The following is a 20224-nucleotide window of genomic DNA, read 5'->3' as shown; positions in this document are numbered from 1 at the left end:
TCATATCAGCACTCTGGGTTTAGCCCCAAGCCATTCTGCAGACGTTGCAATAGAGCACACCATGGGATTTGCCAGTTTGAGGGTGTGTGCTTTCAGTGTGGACAGGCGGGACATATTAAGAGAAATTGCCCTTATGGAGAGGCGGGAGTGTTAGGGGCGAGCCCACCATCACATCAGGCCAGTGGATCGCGGGGTCAGAGTTCCCGAGGGAGTTATGCAGTAGGAGGTTCATCGGGATCAGTCCCACAGCCTGTTGGACCGAACAGGGGTAGAGGACGGAGGCCCCAGCAGACAGGGCAGGGTCGAGTGTTTACGATGACGCAGCAGGAGGCCCTAGCTACACCGGACGTCGTGGCAGGTACGTTGAATATATTCGGTAATGATGCATTAGTACTTATAGACCCGGGAGCAACACATTCATTCATCTCCAAGGAATTCGTCACTCGGGTCGGTATGACCCCTACTCCTTTAGAATGTCTAGTAGAGATAGCCACTCCTGCAGGAGAATCCTTGTGGCCTAGCCAGTTAATCAAGGAATGTTTCTTCTGCATCGAAGATCAAGTGATGGAGGCGGACTTGATCCTGTTGGATCTGTCCGGACTTGATGTAATTTTGGGCATGGATTGGTTGGCAAGGAACCATGCATCTGTAGACTGTTTCAGCAAGGAAGTTACATTCAGGAGGCCAGGGTTGCCAGAAGTAGTATTCCGTGGAGGAGTTGGAAGGCCCTTACCGAGGTTGATATCTACCCTTACCGCCAAGAAGCTACTGAATAAAGGTTGCCATGGGTATTTGGCTCATGTGATAGATACCCGAGTAAGTGGGGTCAGGTTGGAAGACATGCCCGTTGTGAGGGATTTCCCGGACGTGTTTCCTGAGGAGTTACCAGGATTGCCTCCGGAAAGGGAAGTTGACTTTCCCATTGAATTGATTCCAGGCACCGTGCCTATTTCTCTACCACCGTATCGGATGGCTCCAGCGGAGTTAAGGGAGCTAAAGGTCCAGTTGCAAGATTTGGTAGATAAGGGGTTTATTAGACCAAGTATATCGCCGTGGGGAGCCCCAGTTTTGTTTGTAAAGAAAAAGGATGGTAGTCTAAGGCTGTGTATAGACTACCGACAACTTAATAAGGTCACCATTCCTAATCGCTATCCGTTGCCAAGGATAGATGATCTATTCGACCAACTCCAAGGTGCCAAGGTGTTCTCCAAGATCGACTTGAGGTCGGGATACCATCAGTTAAGGATCCGAGAGTCGGACATTCCTAAGACTGCCTTTAGGACGAGGTACGGACATTATGAATTCCTAGTGATGTCGTTCGGACTCACCAATGCCCCAGCAGCTTTCATGGACTTGATGAATAGGGTGTTTCGTCCGTACTTGGATCATTTTGTCATTGTATTTATCGATGACATTCTGATCTATTCAAGGAGCCAAGAAGAGCACGTGAGGCATTTGAAGAGAGTGCTCCAAACTCTAAGACAGCATCAGCTATATGCTAAATTGAACAAGTGTGAATTCTGGTTGAATCAAGTGGGTTTTCTCGGACATATCGTGTCGGCAGAAGGTATCTATGTGGACCCTGATAAGGTAAAGGCAGTGTTGAGTTGGGAGCGCCCTACCACTGTGAGGGAGGTACGAAGTTTTCTTGGATTAGCGGGTTACTACCGTCGTTTTATTGAAGGGTTTTCAAGGATTGCCGGGCCGCTTCATAGATTGACCCGAAAGAATGTTGAATTTAGTTGGACGGACAGGTGTGAACAGAGTTTTCAGGAGTTGAAGCAAAAGTTGACATCCGCACCTGTTTTAACTTTACCTGATGGGAATGAAGGTTTTGAAGTTTATTGTGATGCATCCCATCAAGGGTTGGGTTGCGTGCTAATGCAGAATCAAAGGGTGGTAGCGTATGCATCTCGGCAATTGAAGCAGCACGAACAGAATTACCCTACGCACGACTTAGAATTGGCGGCGGTAGTCTTTGCTCTAAAGAAGTGGAGGCACTACTTGTATGGGGCCACGTGCCAAATCTATACCGACCACAAGAGCCTCAAGTATATTTTCACTCAGAAGGAGTTAAATATGAGGCAAAGGCGATGGATGGAGTTGTTAAAGGATTATGACTGTGTGATTGACTATCACCCGGGTAAGGCGAATGTAGTGGCAGATGCTTTGAGTAGGAAGGCTACTGGATCCCTTGCTCACATCCAAGTCATCCAACTACCTCTCATGGTGGAGTTGAAGAAGATGGGGGTGTTAATGCATATGCATCCTTCAGGAGTACTCATGGCTAGCTTCCAGGTACGACCGGTGTTGGTGGATCGTATAGTAGAGACCCAAATGGAAGATCCTAAGTTGAGGACAATTAAGGGCAAGGTACAAGAAGGTCTTGATCCGGAATTTTCCATAAGGAGGGATGGAGCCCTCGTGTATAAAGGACGACTTTGCGTTCCGGATATCCCAGGACTCAAGAAGGAGATTTTGGATGAGGCGCATAGCTCGATGTATGCGATGCATCCTGGGAGTACCAAGATGTATCGGACGCTTGTTAAGTATTATTGGTGGATTGGTATGAAGAGAGAAGTGGCAGACTTTGTATCAAAGTGTTTGATTTGTCAACAAGTGAAAGCAGAAAGACAGAAGCCTTCGGGACTACTCCAACCTTTACCGATTCCCGTGTGGAAGTGGGAAGAACTCAACATGGACTTCGTATTCAAGCTTCCTTCCACACCTAGAAGGTACGACGGCATTTGGGTAATCATTGATCGTCTCACCAAGTCGGCACACTTCCTACCGGTACGAGAACGTTTTTCGCCCGAGAAGTTAGCCCAGTTGTTCGTGCAACGCATTGTAAGTCTTCATGGAGTACCGTTAGCCATCGTCTCCGATCGAGATCCGCGCTTTACTTCACGACTATGACGGAAGTTGGCTGATGCACTAGGAGCAAGACTTAACTACAGCACCGCTTTTCACCCACAATCTGATGGACAAGCAGAGCGCACAATCCAGACATTAGAAGACATGCTAAGGTCTTGCATTATGCAATTTAGCGGTAGCTGGGATGAACAACTGCCACTGATAGAGTTTGTCTACAACAACAGTTATCAAGCGAGTACTGGAATGTCCCCGTATGAAGCTTTATATGGGAGGCAGTGTCGGACACCTTTGTGTTGGAGTGAGGTAGGAGAAGAGAGGCTCCTTGCAACAACTAATGCGGTCGGATCTGAGTATTTAAGGATGACCTTGGACAAGGTGAAGATCATTAGGGATCGATTGAAGGTTGCCCAAGATAGACAGAAGAGTTACGCCGATGTGCGTAGAAAGGATTTGGAATTCGAGGTAGGAGATTGGGTATTCCTAAAACTATCTCCATGGAAAGGAGTAGTACGTTTTGGACGACGAGGTAAGTTGGGTCCTCGTTATATTGGGCCTTACGAGGTTACGGAGAGGATTGGCCCGGTGGCGTATAGGTTGGCGTTACCGGAAGAGCTAGCTCGAGTACACAACGTGTTTCATGTGTCGATGCTACGGAAGTATATTGCAGACCCGTCGCACGTACTCGAGAGTCCGGATATAGAGATAAGGGAAGATCTTTCGTATGTGGAGCAGCCAGTACAGATTTTGGATCGCGAGGAACGCACGCTACGCAACAAGACTATTCCTCTAGTTAAGGTCTTATGGCGGAACCACTTGGTCGAGGAAGCAACGTGGGAACCCGAAGCACAGATGCGTGAGCAGTACCCGTATCTGTTCCAGTGACGTGCGGAAATTTCGAGGACGAAATTTTTGTAAGGGGGGAAGGCTGTAACACCCCGTCCCGAATCGCACCGGAATCCGTGCACGTTGACCGAGGTTGACCGTTGACCGTTGACCGAAGGGGTCAAAAGTTGACTTTTTGACTCGGTGGGAATTTCGAGTTGACCAGGGTACCGTGGCGAAGTGCATGACGCCCTGAGTTCGTAGACTAGTAGCACGTCGAAAACGGAGCTACGGTTTGAAAGTTATGGGCAAAACAAGTTGAAGTGTAAACTGTCTAAAAGGTGCCGGGAGTTGACTTTTTCTTGTGATGTAATTGCGAGTTGACTCTTGTATGGTTGTAAAGTACTCGTCGATACGAGTTCACAGACTAGCGGCACGCTCAAAACGGACATCCGGTTAAAAAGTTATGGACGTTTGAAGTTTACCGGATACCGTATTATTTTAATATTTTTTTTGGGTCGGTGAACAGTGAAACGCCACGTGTCAGTTTCTGATTGGTCCACGTGGCATGAACAGTGTCATGCAGGGGTTTTATTTGTTAAAACACTCGGGGAAGAGAGAGAAAGAGAGAGAAGAGAGAGAAAGAGAGAGAGGAGAGAGAAAGAGCTACCGCCGGCCACCGGATTTTGTCACTGTTCCGGCCGAGTTACTGTACACGCGCCGGACAGAAAGCTTGCCCACCTCATTTCCGGCAAAACCTCCAAATTTCACGGCGAACGGCCGCCGGACGCGCCCGGATCGGACGTCCGAAGTTTGGCGGCGATTTTTCCCCTCCACCGCCGGCCACCGCGAATCGGCACTATTACGGCCGATATACAGTACACGCACCATACACCCAGCATCCTCTCCTCAAGTCCGGCCTACCCACCAAAAATCACGGCCATCGGACCACCGACGCGCCGGGATCGGAGCGTTTTCCGGCGAGGGGTCGAAAATCTTCAAGCGGTGATTTCTCCGCCGTCCGACCTCCGTTTTGCTCACCGTCGGTCCCGTTGGATTGCTCTCCTCACGATCTACAAATCTGCAAAATTTCACATCAAACGGCCACCGTCGGAAATTACTGTTCCGGCGACGGTTGCCGGTGACGTGGCGGCCGCCGGAAATCACTGTTCCGGCGAGTACCCCGAAAATTCCGGCCAGCTCCAGTCCGCAGTGTTCGACCTCCTGAACCCAAATCCGACTTCCGTTTCCACCAATTCGCGACGGTTTGGGAGAATTGCGGAGCCGAAACCCGAAAAGCTTCCCGATAAAATTCCGACCCCGTCGGGTACGATCATCGGAAATTAAGACCGGATCTGTGATTAGCATCACTCGAGCTTCGATTCGGTATATAATTCGTAAATTTTAGTTATCGTTTGGTGTTCGCTCCTCGGGTACCCATTTGGGGATTACCCGAATAAAATATTAATATTTGTGGTTTTGGTACTGTGGGTGTTTTAGGTGCACGTGCAAGTAGCGGAGTCGATCCTGCGGAGGATCTTGATTGAGATACGTGCACAAGGTGAGTGACCCACCTTCAAATTAATTTTGAGAATTTAATTGGTGAATATATAATGTGTGATTTAAATATTTGGAATTTAATTTCTATGTGCCAAATATTTATTTGAATTATTGTGGAATTATTTGTGAATTTATCGGATTTAAGAAAATGTGTATTTCACCAATTTATGCCATGTGGAATTATTTTATGGTTTTGAGGATTTTGAAATTGGTGTGGTTTTAATGGTAAATTGGGCACGATTTGATTTTCAAATATTTCAAGGAAAATATTTGGTTATGTTGGTGATTTCAATTTTTATGAAATATGCCCATAAAATATTATGGGATTTGATTATGATATTTCGAGAAATTATTTATGCTTGGAAAAAAAAAAATGTGGATATTTGAATTGATGGATTTGGGAGTTGGTGGATTTGAAAATCATGGAATTTATGGTATGGATTATAAGGAAATTGTGGAGAATTTCCCGGTTCAAGCGGATGGATTATGCCCGCTATGCTTATGAAAACTGTGAAATTTGTTTTATGATTTAAATTTATGGATTTTATAATTTTTAGATGCACCGTGCACGTACTGGTGTTCTGATTATGTGATATGGTATATGTGATATGGTTAGTGTGCACACGGTTGTGATTAGCGCGCAGGTGGGTGTGAGTAGCGCGCGGTTGATATTATGAGGGTGTCCTGTGGATGCCATCGGAGAGGGCGGCCACCCCCCTTTGGCCGGGACACCAGGTTAGCAGCGGCGCAGTGGGACGCCACGCGACCGTATGCCGGTTTCTTTCTATAACCTCCTGTCTGGCGGTACCTTGGGACGCTGGGTACTGTTGGCGCCACTGGTATATAGTGGGTGCATCAAATGATTTTCAGAACTGTGTTTTAAAAATAAAATGTTTGGAAACTGAATTGGAATTAAAAATATAATTGTTACCGCTTCTGGTATTTAATTGATGTCTTGGTTTTCGGGGAATATGGATAAAGGGTTTTGTGAAATTGTTTTAAAAGGGGAACCTTTCCAACTGAGAGAATTGTAAGGGTTTTGAGAGAAAATATTATTTCCAAATAATTATTATTTATATACCTATTACCGTGGTATGATAGTGTAGAGTAGTAGGGTCGCTCACTGAGATGATTAGCATCTCACACTCTTAAATTTCGTTCCTCTAGGTACCAGGTAGTCGGTGTTCACTCGGAGCGGACTCGATCTTCCTCGCTGTATTTGTTCGTGCAGTACCTTGTTCTTCTTTTACTGCAGTTGTACTATTTCTTTCACTTTTACTGTATTCTGTATTTTGTAGTACTTCATAAAGCTCTGTATACTGTATGGGACACTTATGTATTTGTATTGCACTGGATTACTGTATTTTTATTTTGGAGTGCTGAAATTTGTGGAACCAGTTCGTCGTACTGTGGGAGGAATAAGGGAACAATTATAGAAGTGTGTTTTCAGTGCAGGAAATTTTGTGGTAAGTTCATCCCTTAGGGGAGGTTCTGCCGGATCTTCCACAGAAGGGTCCGGTAGGGTTTCCCTGGGATCAGGGCTTGTCTAGGGTTCCGGTGGGGAACTTGTAACATCCCACATCGGTTGGAGAGGGGCACGAAGCAGTCTTTATAAGGCTGTGGATACCTCTCCCTTCAGGACGCGTTTTGTGAGCAAAACCTTGAGGCCAGGGGGGAGAGAGGGTGTGAACCCTGGGCCAAAGAGGACAATATCCTGATGCGGGTGGTCTGGGCTGTTACAGTGGTATCAGAGCCAGTACCCGGATCGGTGTGCCAGCGAGGACGCTGGGCCCCAAGGGGGGAGGATTGTAACATCCCACATCGGTTGGAGAGGGGCACGAAGCAGTCTTTATAAGGCTGTGGATACCTCTCCCTTCAGGACGCGTTTTGTGAGCAAAACCTTGAGGCCAGGGGGGAGAGAGGGTGTGAACCCTGGGCCAAAGAGGACAATATCCTGATGCGGGTGGTCTGGGCTGTTACAACTTCTCCTTTGCTTTGAAGTTGAATAAAATCTCCATTTCCTATTTGCACTTTGGAAACAAATCTTCTATCCAAGGTCTTGAAGAGATCAACATCATGAGTCATATGTTGAGTGCAGACACTATCCACCAACCAAGCTTCTTTGTTGCCGTTTTCTACATAACATGTAGCAACAAACAGCCTTTCCTCACTTTTCCGTGCTTCATCAGCAACTTGTACTTGGTGTGCTTGTTGCACTAGTCCTCCTTTGTTTTTGCAAACTCTACATTGAATATTTAGCCTAAACCAATAATATTTTTCAGGATGGTTGTCCTTTTTGCAATAAGAGCACTTCATAAACTTCTTTCTTTCACCTTCTCTGCTTGTACCAACACGACATTTTCCTTTGACATTACTTCCTCCACTTTGCTGCTTCCTTTGATTATTGTTTGCTGGAGCCTTACCTTTTCGTAATGCTAAAAAAGCACTTTCTGAGGTTTCTTCTTGTCTTATAGATCTTCTTTGTTCAGTTGCTTGTAAAGCATTAACAAGCTCTGACAAAGAAATATGATTCAGGTCTCTTGACTTCTCCAAGGATGATATCTTTGCTTCGAACTTTTCTAGCAAGTTGACCAGCACTTTCTCCACCACTCTTCTATCTCCTAGCTCCTCTCCAAGAATTTTGATCTGGTTTACTACCTTCATAAGTCTGTCAATAAAGTCTTTTACCAACTCAAAATCCTTCATTCTTAAAGTTTCGAACTCCCTCCTTAAGTTCAAAACCTGCATTTGTCTTGTTCTTGCACTTCCCTGGAACTCTTCTTTTAGCTTGTCCCAGACCTCTTTAGCTGTACTGCAAGCCATAATTCTGGTGAACATCACTTTTGAAACGCCAGCATGTAAGGCAGATAAAGCCTTAAACTTTTTAGCAACCTTCTCACTATGTTGCTTTATTTGAGCGATAGTGGGATTTGTTGTTAAAAGGGGAGGATTTCTTTTGGTCTCTACTACTTCCCACAAGTCAAAAGCTTGAAGGTAAGCTTTCATTTTTATAGACCACATGGCATAATTTTCTCCAGAAAATATAGGAGGTGATGGAGCAGAAAAATGAATTGAAGCCATTTAGAAAGGAAGGAAAGGTAGAAGGAAGGTTTCTTGTATTTTTTCTATTTCACTCACAGCCCCTCTAAGATCATTAGAGCTTTGATACCATTTGTTGGATTTTAGAACAAAAAACACAACAAAAATGAGAGAGAAAGAAGCTTAAACTGGTGTGGTCTAGACACCCTCGTTCATTATGGACATAGTATATAACCACAAGTTTTCAGAAACAGTAAACCACCTAATTTTCACCTACTACCGTGGTAATCATATTGCCAAAAGACAAGCCATACTTTGGCTACCTAATACAATAGTGTTTTTATCAAAAACTGAAAGTACAGTAACTAATCATTACAAAGTAACTTATGACAGTAACAAAAGTGACATTACACTAACAAAATCTCTCGAGTAATAGGTTCTCCGGTGCTATTCCTCAAAGCTTGGGGTCACTCTCATTCCTAGGGTATCTGAATTTGTCAAACAATGAATTGTCTGGTCCTATTCCTGATAAAGATCATATGCTTACTTTCGATGCATCCTCTTTTGCTGGAAATGTTGGCCTTTGTGGTAGTCCACTTGCTGTAAAATGTCCAGGTGATGATGAAAATGAGAAACTAGATAAGGGATGGATGACTCCTAAGGATACTAGTAATGGTGACAGCTTCATTGATAAGTGGTTTTATTTGAGCATTGGATTGGGATTTGCAGCTGGAATTCTTGTCCCATATTTGATAATGGCGATGAGAAAATCTTGGAGCATAGCCTACTTTGATGTTGTTGATAAAGCCGTGGATAGAATACTATATCTATGGTTGAAATATAGAACCATAAAGCAGAAGGCTAGAGGGCATCAGCGAAGAAGATAAAGAATATGTTTTCTTTCTTCAATTTGTTACCACATGTGCTTTCCTTTCTTTGTTCATGTCTGGTTACTCGTCAAACTGGTTTTGTGATAAATAGTGCTTCTAAACTTTCATTCCTAAATAATAATATGTTTCTTTGACATTTACTAATATACTAAACTAGAGGGCATCAGCGCACATTAGGCATGCTTTAAGGTAACTTGCTCTCCTTGCCAACCAAGATTCCGAAACATTTTTCTGGAGTTGAACAATCCAAACTATTTTCAGATGCCTTTCTGATCTTCACATTAGTTCCCATCCAAAAATTATAAAAGGAGAACAAAGACAGGGAACCTAAATGTTGCACACACCATGTAGGTATGTATTAGTAAGAGAAAGCAAATCAGCAGGGAACCTGCAACCAGAGGCAAGTTTGACATTCTTAGGAATATCAATAACAACAGCAGCAGCATTATATAAAAGGAGAAGAAAGACAGAGAATGTCAACCAGTGGCAAGTATAACATTCTTGGGAATATGAATAACAACAGAGGAAAATAAGAAGAAAAAGAAAGTTTCTAACTTAAACAAAAAAGGAGAAACAAAATAATAAAAGGATATAATCAAAAGTCACAATTAAATATACTTGACATCTAAGTAATTGCATCCTATATTCATGCACATCATCCAGGTAATAATATTTCTAATATTGTCCATAATAGCTATTATGCAATGGCATCAAAATAATTTCCATTATCTATAACTTGACAACCAAGTTGCTCCAGAAATGGGTAGCATATACAGAAAAATACTCACTTGACAACCAATTTAAATTTAAAAGAGCAAACACATAACAACAATTGCATCCACAACATACATAGTTTGCACAGCAGAAATCTTAATTGCACAACATAAATCTTGAAACATTACATCAATTTTAAGGACCACAGTTTTGGCAATCTATTCACCAAAAAAATAAATAAATAAACGTATAAAGTTTTAGCAATCTTTGTAATTGTTCCCAAAAAATAAAATAAAATAAAATAAAAATTCTAGATCAGCCCCAGTGATGAAGAATTTATGATGCCGATGCGCCCCCAAAACACACAAAACCAATGCAATAAAGTTATAGCTAGCAGCTGACAAAGAGCATAACCATTTCAACACTAAACATGCAGAGGAAAAACAGATATCATACAAAGTCCACTTAACTATATCTATTACAACATTTTAGAATAATAATGAATCGATTTAATAGTCAACTTCCATTTAACAAATAGTTATGCATTAATTAATTTTAAAACTCTGTTCATACTTTAGTGGTAAAACAGTTATGTTTGAAAGTTAAAACATAGATGGAATTAGAGGTTCAAGTGTCTTAGGATTTCAAAACTCCATAATTTTTTCTTTTAAGATTTAAATTGAGTCAGAATAGTTTAAACTTTAAACACGTCATGCAATCAATAATAAGGGAAGGAAATCATGAGAGAGATACCTGCACTGCATATATATATATATATTTGCTAAAAAGGGGTGTTTATATATATATTTTTTTGCTAAAAAAGGGTGTTGTATTAACCAAAAAAAGCAGGCATACAAAACAAACAAAAAAGCATGCTGCTAATGAATCAGGCTATGGTAACTAAGCCATTTTCCTAATTCATCACATCTACAAAATCCTGAGAGATCACGAAGGGAGAAACTATACCAAAGAAATCAATTAAAAGACCCCAACGAGATGCTAAGTGAGCTAATTTATTGTTATGTCTTAGGGTCAAGACAAAAGAAACAGAGCCAAAGAGGGGACAAACCCCACATCGTACCTTTTCATTTTCACCACGCCTTTTGAGTCACCTGCCATTCCCTCACCTAAAATCCACATTGCTTTTTATAGTTGCCTGCCAAATACAAAGAAGAGTGACTTTCCTTTCAGTTTACTGCCCCATTATGTTTCTCTCTTTTTAGTATTTACTTTTTCAGATCTTCCTAAAAAACAGAAAAGAAGTCTTTACTTTTCACTTGTTCTAACTTATTAAAATTTCACATTTCTAATAAATGGAACATAGGTCGAAGATCCCTTTGATTTTATAATCTGCATGTTTTGCAGCACGCACATTTTATATATAGCTCTTGGAAAAATTGATTTTCTCAGAAGATTGTATAATGGGAATTAATCAGATACGAGTGTTTTTCTGTACTCAAGAGTTGATCCGCATCTTGCAAAAGTTGAATTGTCTTTGTAGTATCTTTCACAACTTTACTTCCGCATCTTGCACATTTTTTTTTTTTTTTTTTTTTTTTTTTGGCTGGTGAGGCTTTGGGATGTTGGTGCCTCTAACCATCAGGGCCACCACACGGCCTCATCTTTCACAGCTTTATTTGATATCAAAAGGAGACAATTAGTATTATTACAAAAAAAAAAAAAAAAAAAAAAAAAAAGGAGAGAACTATGCTAAAAATCTGACTTCCAAACAGAGTCTTATTGCTTGCAGATGGATAAAATCTGTTAAAACCAATATTTTTAACTGTTTGAAGAAATACTTGTCAATATATAGCTTGTAAAGTATAGTCTTTGCTCCTTAAAATTACGAACAGCTACTTGTAGCCTACAGAGTAATGTTAGTACATGCATAGTGCTTTACATTACTTGTGATCAAATTTAAAAAGGATTTGCAAAACAAATTCAGTTATTTTTTTTTTTTTTTGCATTTTTTAATTGTAAGTTTTTTATTCTTCACTGTTGTAGTACTTGTAAGTTTTTATTCAATGATTTTGAATAGCCTGCTTAGCTTTATTCTACATCTCCATATTATGATAGATGGTCTTTTACTGCTAATGTGGAAGAAGACATATTATTGTACAAAATTTTGGCCAACTAATTAGCTTAAGGCCGAGTTTGTTTTTCTCATGTTTGGTTACATGAAGAAATGTAGCAAAATTTGCAAGCTGCCTGTCATGAATGCTGATAGTGAGACAAGAAGAATTTGCTGAGGGGAGAAAGATGTTGGAGCCAACGAGAGAACAGTTCCGATTTTTCTTTATAGAGGGATTCTGTTCTCCTCACTTTTTTCAAGGGAAACTTCCTTTCACATTTTCATTCAATTTTTTTTCTTCGGTATTTTTCTAATACCAAACAATATAATTTTAAATCTAGCTAAAATTTAAACATGTCGTCTAAGTCAATGAAAAAGAGGACAATAAAATTTAATTTTAATTTTTCATTTGGAAATGAAATAACTTAATTTGGATGATTTAAACACATCTTCTCTCTCTCTTTCTCTCTCTCTCTCTCTCTCGGATTCTACGTTTCGAGGGCGTGTATGGTTAGGACAAAAAAAATGAACATCAAACCATTATAAGATGGTTCTGTTACGTCATGACTTTTAGTGGCACAATGACTTATTAATTGGGGTGCTATGCATTTTACAACTTCGATCGGTGAGCTAGTAGTCCAATAATATTTCTATTTACAGATTGGTCTGGCATGCATTCCTAAAGTTGGAGAGATGTCGCTGTCTTGAGAAGAACGTGGTTACGGCAGAGATTTTTCTGTAAAGTCGTCTTATTGATTTTCCAATGTCAGTTCAGTTTGTCTCAAGGAAGTAACAAGTGCATGTCATGTTATCCTTTTTATCCGAGGTAAGGTTGGTAATTTTAGAAGGAAGAAAAAGAGACTTTTGCATAGTTTAAAGACCAAAGGGATATTTTTGCATAATTTAAGAATAAAGATAAGATTTTGTACAGTTGACGGGCCAAATATGATAAATTATTAAAAGCTAATTTTTGAGAGAAAAATAATTTGAAAAAATGTTTATAAATATTAAAAATTAAAAGAAAAATATGTCCACCTCAATTAAAAAGATAAATTTGTTTCAAAGGATAAATAAATGAACTAGGAAAATTATATTTGTATACATTTTTCCTTTTCCAATAAAACTATTGTAGAATTTTTAAATAGTGTCAAATTAAAAATATAAATTTGAAAAATATTATGTACGTTTGAAAGAAATAGTAGTTTTCATAATTGATGAATGACATACAGAGATTTCTCAGCAATTACATTCATCAAAGTACACAGATTTACATTGCCATGATCTTGTCTATAGAAGTTTCATTGACTTGGAAAAAAGAAACCCACTTGGCTCCTTAGAAGTTTGTAATGAGTTTGAGACTTGGTCGTCAATAATTTTCCAACTTTGGTATTGCATTGGTGGGAACAGTTGAAGTTTTAGCTGGATTAATTAAATAGACTTTAAGGGAATGAAAGGAACTGAAATGACAAGACAGAGAGCAAAGAAGAAGGGAAACAAAAAGCAAGATAGAATTTGTCCATCTCATATGTATGGCTGAGCATGAGTCAAGGGATTTTGTCTTCCAAGGATTACATGTGTTGAAGCGTTCAAGTTTATCGTGCAGATGTCATAGCTAATCGCACAAGATTGCACAGTCGTCCCCCACCAGGGCGATATCGTGGTAAATATAATTTAACTTAAAAGTAGAATTTTTGTGGTGAATATATTTTAACTTAAAAATAGATTTAGAGATATTTTTACCTTTCTTGTATGGTAAAATCTTGACACATTTAAGGCCAAGATTGAAGGTATAGACAAATATAATAAATCTTGGCCTTTGGTCTTGCTTTGAGGTGGAACCCATGGGGTGTAGACGTAAGCACCAGATTGTGAAATGGAACGAAAAGCTATTCACCTCTGTTTTTTCTTCGTCGCCGCGTTTACTTGGTTGCTGGCTATATGACAATTTTATAGTGTAGACAGGAGCGAAGGTGGGTTTTGGCTTCAGGGGCCATACTTCCCATTTTCACTTTTGATATTTTATATATATTATATAAATTTTTTGAGTTTTTAGCTTTGTTGGCCTCATTATAAAATTAATTTTAATTTTTTTAGTCTTCAAATCAAGCTAGGATATTTTTTTTTTTTGGATTTTTTTATATGGATCTTAATTAATTTATTTTTAGAAAATATTGGATTATAATGTTTATAGTTATTTTTTCATTTAAAGTTAGATAAACAATATATTTTTCATCCTATTTATGTCCTATAATATACCGTAAAAAGATAATAAATAAAAAAAAATAAAAATTTTCCTCCTCGTTGTCTTTGATATGTATTGACTTCCAATTTTTAATCATTTACTTTTTGTTTTTTTCTTGTTCGTTTTCAATTCCATTCCATCTGTTTTTTTTTTTTTTTTTAATTGTCTATGAATGTAGTAACATATTTGCAAAACAATAAAATAAAATAAAAAACCAAAATAGTATAGATTCAATTCTAAATAATTTTAGAAATTTAATAGGATAAAGGATATTATATTATTTTTATTTATGTTTTGTTTTTATTTTTTTTATTTTTGAATGAATTGATATATGATCCAGTTAAAATACTATAATAAAATTAGATATACTTTTTAACCGTACAAAACAAAAATACATGTTTTTATTTGTGCTATTATAAAATGTTGTAAATTAAAATTTTTTGTGGTATATATATGTATATTTTGACGAAAACCTTGGCCCCCAAAGGCGAACATCCTGCCTCTGCCCTTGGATGTGGATATCAGCATTATATTTTGATGTGCATTCATGCATATTAGGTTTTGTAATTAAAATAACATGTACTTAATGATGGATATGCATGAATCTGCACTATAGAAGAATTATATATATATATATATATATTTGTCAATTTCTTTAGTTGCAGGTCACAGTTAGCTGCTCAAAAACCAACAATGTGCACATTACTATAAGCAAATCCTTTTCAAAGTTTAGTATTTATATATAATTGTATCTCATTGAGATTCAAATTGTTTTAATATCTTTTCCTTTGATCTTACTCAATAATTATTCCTCATATCCAGGTAATTTCAGATATAAAGAGTGTACCTTTGATAGAAACAAATACTAGGGCTTCTATTCATGTTAGTAAAAATAATCTTAAGGACCAACGTGTAACTTAAATTAAAGTTTAGTTGCCAAAATGTCTAAAAAATAAAAGTTTGAAGACCAAGTACAAATGAAAGTATAATTCAGGGACTAAAAGCGCTAATAACCCTATAATTATATATTTCACAATAAAAATATATTGTTACATATAATTCCACCTTTTAACCTCCAACTAGGTCAACAGCTCTTTGATTGATCTAGAAAGAAAATGAAAAAAGAATTATATATTTTTTAATTTCCAAAAAATCTAAAAAAATTTTTTTATTGTTTTTAATTTTTAATTTTTAGTTGTTTATTTATATTGTATTAAGCTTATACGTGTCTCGTCCTTTCCCAACGAGCCCACTCTCACATCCAAAAGTAATAACATAAAATAAAAATGCATTTTTTACATGTCAGAAATAATTAAATGATCCAAATTAATGGATATTTTTTCCAACGTTTACAACACGGCTGGTTTAGAAAATGAGAGAAACGCCGCCGTTAGTGGGTTAGAAAAGGCCACGTTAGTGGTTGGTCGTGGGTACATTCAAGCATTGTTAATTTGCTACACAGAGTCATCTTCCATATTCAGAGCCCAAAAAAAAAAAAAAAAAAAAAAGACTCATCTTCTTTTTCTTTGCTTTTATTTTCAACAACTATTCCTCTTGATCTTCCTCTTCACCAAAAACGCAGTTTCCTTGCAAAAAGTTTGTAGCTCTGATGGAAACAATTACAGGGCTTCCATTTATGTTTCTGATTCTCTGCCTTGTGACAAGAGAATTTCTTCTCAACAGTGACGCTCAATTAACGAACTGCATGGATTCAGACCGAGAAGCTCTTGTTGACTTCAAGAATGGTCTTCATGATCCTGAGAACCGGCTTTCTTCATGGAAGGGAAGCAACTGTTGTCAATGGTGGGGAATAAGCTGTGAGACCACTTCTGGAGCAGTTATTGCAGTTGATCTCCATAACCCATATCCAAATAATTATGATGAATCTACAGGTACGTCTGGATTCTGGAACCTTAGTGGGGAAATTAGACCTTCATTGACGAAACTCAAGTTCTTGAGGCTTTTGGACTTGAGTTTCAACACATTTGATGGCAACACAATTCCTCAATTTTTTGGATCTTTGAAAAATTTGCAGTATCTGAACCTCTCTAATAGTGGGTTTAGGGGTCCCATCCCAGATTCTTTTGGAATATTACAGCAAAATCTTACCCATCTGAAACTAAATGACAATGCACTAAACGGGACTCTCCCAGAAAGTTTGGGACAACTTTCCGAGTTGTCTACATTTGATGTTTCTTCCAATAAATTGACAGGTGTAGTTACTGAAGCACATTTTTTAAAGCTAAAAAAGCTAAGTTATTTAGATCTGTCTTCAAACTCTTTCAAATTGAATGTCAATTCCAATTGGGTTCCCCCATTTCAAATCTCTTCTCTTTCAATGAGAGCCTGCCATTTGGGTCCTTCATTTCCTGCTTGGCTCAAGTCACAAAAGCAAGTAATGTCTTTGGATTTCTCAAATGCTAGCCTTTCTGGCTCCATACCTAACTGGTTTTGGGAATTTTCTTATCCCTTATTACGGTTGAATCTTTCTTTCAATCAACTAGCAGGTCAACTACCAAGTCGACTAGAGTTTAGTGCACTTGGCTTTCCAAGTCAAGTCATTCATTTAACGGGTGCAGTAGTTGATTTCAGCTCAAATAACTTCAGTGGGTCTATTCCTAAACCACGTGGCATTAACATACTCGATCTATCCAAAAATAAACTTTCTGGTAATATTCCAAATAATATAAGCCAGTCCTTGGTTTTCCTTTCTATTGCTTACAACCAGATAAATGGAGAAATCCCCGCTTCAATATGTAACATTGGTCCTTATCTTAAAGCCATTGATCTTTCCAATAACAACTTAACTGGAAGTATTCCATCAAGTATTGGAAATTGTTCTGATCTCTCTGTACTAGACATTAGTAATAACAACTTGTCTGGAACCATTCCTACCTTCTTGGGTCAATTAGGTGGGCTTCAAACATTGCACCTGCATGGCAACAAGCTCTACGGACGGCTCCCATCATCTTTCCAAAACTTATCTAGTTTGGAAACACCAAATCTTGGAAACAACAGATTAAGTGGTGTAATTCCACCATGGATTGGGAAAGGATTTGAAAGGCTAAGAATTCTTAGCTTGAGATCTAATTCATTTTCAGGAGAACTTCCAGCTCTGCTATCAAACTTAAGCTCACTACAGATCCTGGACCTAGCAGAAAATCAGTTGGTAGGCAGTATTCCGCCTAGCTTTGGACATTTCAAAGGTATGCACATGTCACAAGCCCAAATGATTAACCATTATCTATTGTATAGGCCTTCCCGTAGTGGCATTTACATACTCGGAGGGGGAAACTACGAGATTGTTGGCAGCTACTATGAAAGCTTTGTTGTAAATATGAAAGGCCAGCCTCTAAGATATACGAAGACCCTTTCTCTTGTAACGGCACTAGACCTCTCAGGAAATAATTTGAGCGGAGATCTTCCTATAGAGATAACAAATTTGTTGGGTTTGCTCGTTCTCGACTTGTCAAGCAACCAAATTACTGGTCATATTCCCGAAAGCATTTCAAAGTTGAAGGAATTGCTTTCTCTTGATCTCTCCAGTAATAGGTTCTCCGGTGCGATTCCTCAAAGCTTGGGGTCACTTTCATCCCTGGGGTATCTGAATCTGTCAAACAATGAATTGTCTGGTCCTATTCCTGATAAAGATCAGATGCTCACCTTCAATGCATCCTCTTTTGCTGGAAATGTTGGCCTTTGTGGTCGTCAACTTGCTGTAAAATGTCCAGGTGATGATAAAAATGGGAAACCAGATAAGGGAAGGACAGCTCCCAAGGATGCTGGTAATGGTGACAGCTTCATTAATAAGTGGTTTTACTTGAGCATTGGATTGGGATTTGCAGCTGGAATTCTTGTTCCGTATTTGATAATGACGATGAGAAAATCTTGGAGCATAGCCTACTTTGATGTTGTTGATAAAGTTGTAGATAGAATACTATATTTGTGGTTGAAATATAGAACCACAAAGTAGAGGACAGGAAGGCATCAGCAAAGAAGATAAAGAGTATGTTTTCTTTCTTCAGTTTGTTACTATATCTGCTTCCTAATAATAATATGTTTCTTTGACAATGTGTTTCTCATCTACTTAACTTTACTAAACTCAGAAAATGCTTTTTCTGTTTGTGAGTACTTCCTGTTGGGGAAGGTGAGAAGCTTCACCATATATTCAAGGAGAAAGCAAAGAGGTTTTCAATGTCAGCTTAATTTCTTTGGAAGTGAATTTCAGGGACACCGTTGAAAGCATGAAGGAGAAGGGTTTCCTCATAGATTATCTAATTACAAATAGTACATTTCTTTTTTCTGTTTCACCATCCCAACCTTCTGTAATTTGTGATGGTTTTAAAAGCTGTGTTCAGATCAATATTATAGTAAATGTCAATTTTCTATTAGTTTTCAGCTTTATGAAATATGTGAAATTTCTGGTTAAGTGCTGCGAGGCATATTAGCTGGCATATTAACATGCATATTCTTGGCTTCCTCACTGTGTCAATTTCACACATTTGAGGTTGTTGCACCAATTTTACAGGGAGGGGGGAGCATAACTTCCTTGCTTTCTTGACATTCTTGCTTTAAACGTGCCACCCCCACCCCACTTCCTCCCAAAAAAAGGGAAAAAAAAGGAAAAAGGAAAAATCAATTACCAAAACAAAAAAACAAAAACAGAACATGCCTCTGTTTCTCCTTGTAACTGCAAAATAGCTTTTGGGTTCTAAAAACAACATTAATTAGTTATGCACATAAACGAAAATGTAATTAGAAACTATACTAAGCAAAACCGTTTGTCAAGTCAAGTAATAAGCAGAGCCTTTTTTCATGTCTGGTTTTCCATTATTTCTTTGCGTACAAGCTAACTGCTTCACAAGTTATCATTTGGATTAGATGCCATGCTATTCTTACATCTGATAAGAAACTTTAAAAGAAAAAAATTTATTACGTTTGCCGCACATTATATATATATATATATATAGCTCTTGAAAAAAAAATTATTTTCTCCAAAGATTTTAAGGGGAATTAATCAGACTTGAGTGTTTTTCTTTACTCAACACTTGAGAGTTAATCTCCATATTACATAAGTTGAATTGCCTTTGTAGTATCTTTCACAACTTTATTTGATATTGGAGGAGAGAACTTCTGCTGAAATACGACTTTTAAATAGTCTCAATGCTTGCAGATTGATGAAAAATATTAAAACAAATAGCCTTTAATGCTCTATATATTTTGTCAAGTTTCACTCCACCCTAACAAACTTTTCTGTTTATAACTGTTTCAAGAAATACTTGTCAATAAATGGCTTGTTAAGTAGTCTTTACTTCTTAGAATCACGAACAGCTAGTTATAATATTGCCTACGGTCTACAGAGTGAGTACTATACATGCATAAAAATGATGTGATAAACAAAAATTTGGTTTCTAGATCCATCTTCAGTTAGTTTTCTCATTTTTTAAATTTCCACATAACTTAAGCATTTATCAGCATAATGTGATCATCCCCTTAATAATACTGAATCAGATATTGACATGCTTTGTATTGCTTATTAAACAACAGTTTTTAAGACTATCTTTTTTTTTTTTTTTTAAATCTTAATAATGCATTCTTAGTTGGTTTGGATATCTAATTTTTCAGACATTCACGTACTTTGTCCCTGAACTTGAATTATGCTTGCATAGTGGCCCTTATCCGAAATTTTGCTTACACAAATATAGTCCTTAAACTGATCATGTTTTGGCACTTCAGGACAAAATCTCGAGCAAAATTTGACTTTAAGGAAGAAAGTGGCACCAATTACCCTGCAAAGAGAGAGAGAGAGAGAAACCAGGTTGAATAATCCAAAGTTAAGGATGCAACATCTTCAAACTATTATTGCAGATGTCATCATTAAAGCAAGCCTTTCATGGAATAAATTTCAACAAATTTGGAAAAAATGAATCTGATTATCACTATTATCTATATTAAACAACCAAAATGACTTGCTTTTTAGCCACTTTTTGCTATAGTTTTATTCTTGTCTGC

General features: G+C 38.2%; 1 protein-coding gene across 2 annotated transcripts; it reads left to right on the top strand.

Moving 5' to 3' along the window:
- The first annotated feature begins 15585 nt into the window (after positions 1–15585).
- On the top strand, positions 15586–18690 carry LOC107417509 (receptor-like protein EIX1). Of its 2 annotated transcripts, none has more exons than XM_060814075.1 (2): positions 15586–18218; positions 18342–18690. In XM_060814075.1, exon 1 carries the CDS (start codon positions 15822–15824, stop codon positions 18183–18185), a length of 2364 nt encoding a protein of 787 aa, XP_060670058.1. In that variant the 5' UTR covers positions 15586–15821; the 3' UTR covers positions 18186–18218; positions 18342–18690. The 2 variants fall into 2 exon arrangements, with proteins under 2 accessions (XP_060670058.1, XP_060670057.1); XM_060814074.1 differs by having other exon boundaries at positions 18319–18690.
- Positions 18691–20224: the final 1534 nt, after the last annotated feature.

Source organism: Ziziphus jujuba, chromosome 2 (genome assembly GCF_031755915.1).
Source record: "Ziziphus jujuba cultivar Dongzao chromosome 2, ASM3175591v1".
Taxonomy (NCBI): Eukaryota; Viridiplantae; Streptophyta; class Magnoliopsida; order Rosales; family Rhamnaceae; genus Ziziphus; species Ziziphus jujuba.
Note: the sequence above shows the minus strand (reverse complement) of the source record. Positions and strands in the feature narration are given on the sequence as shown.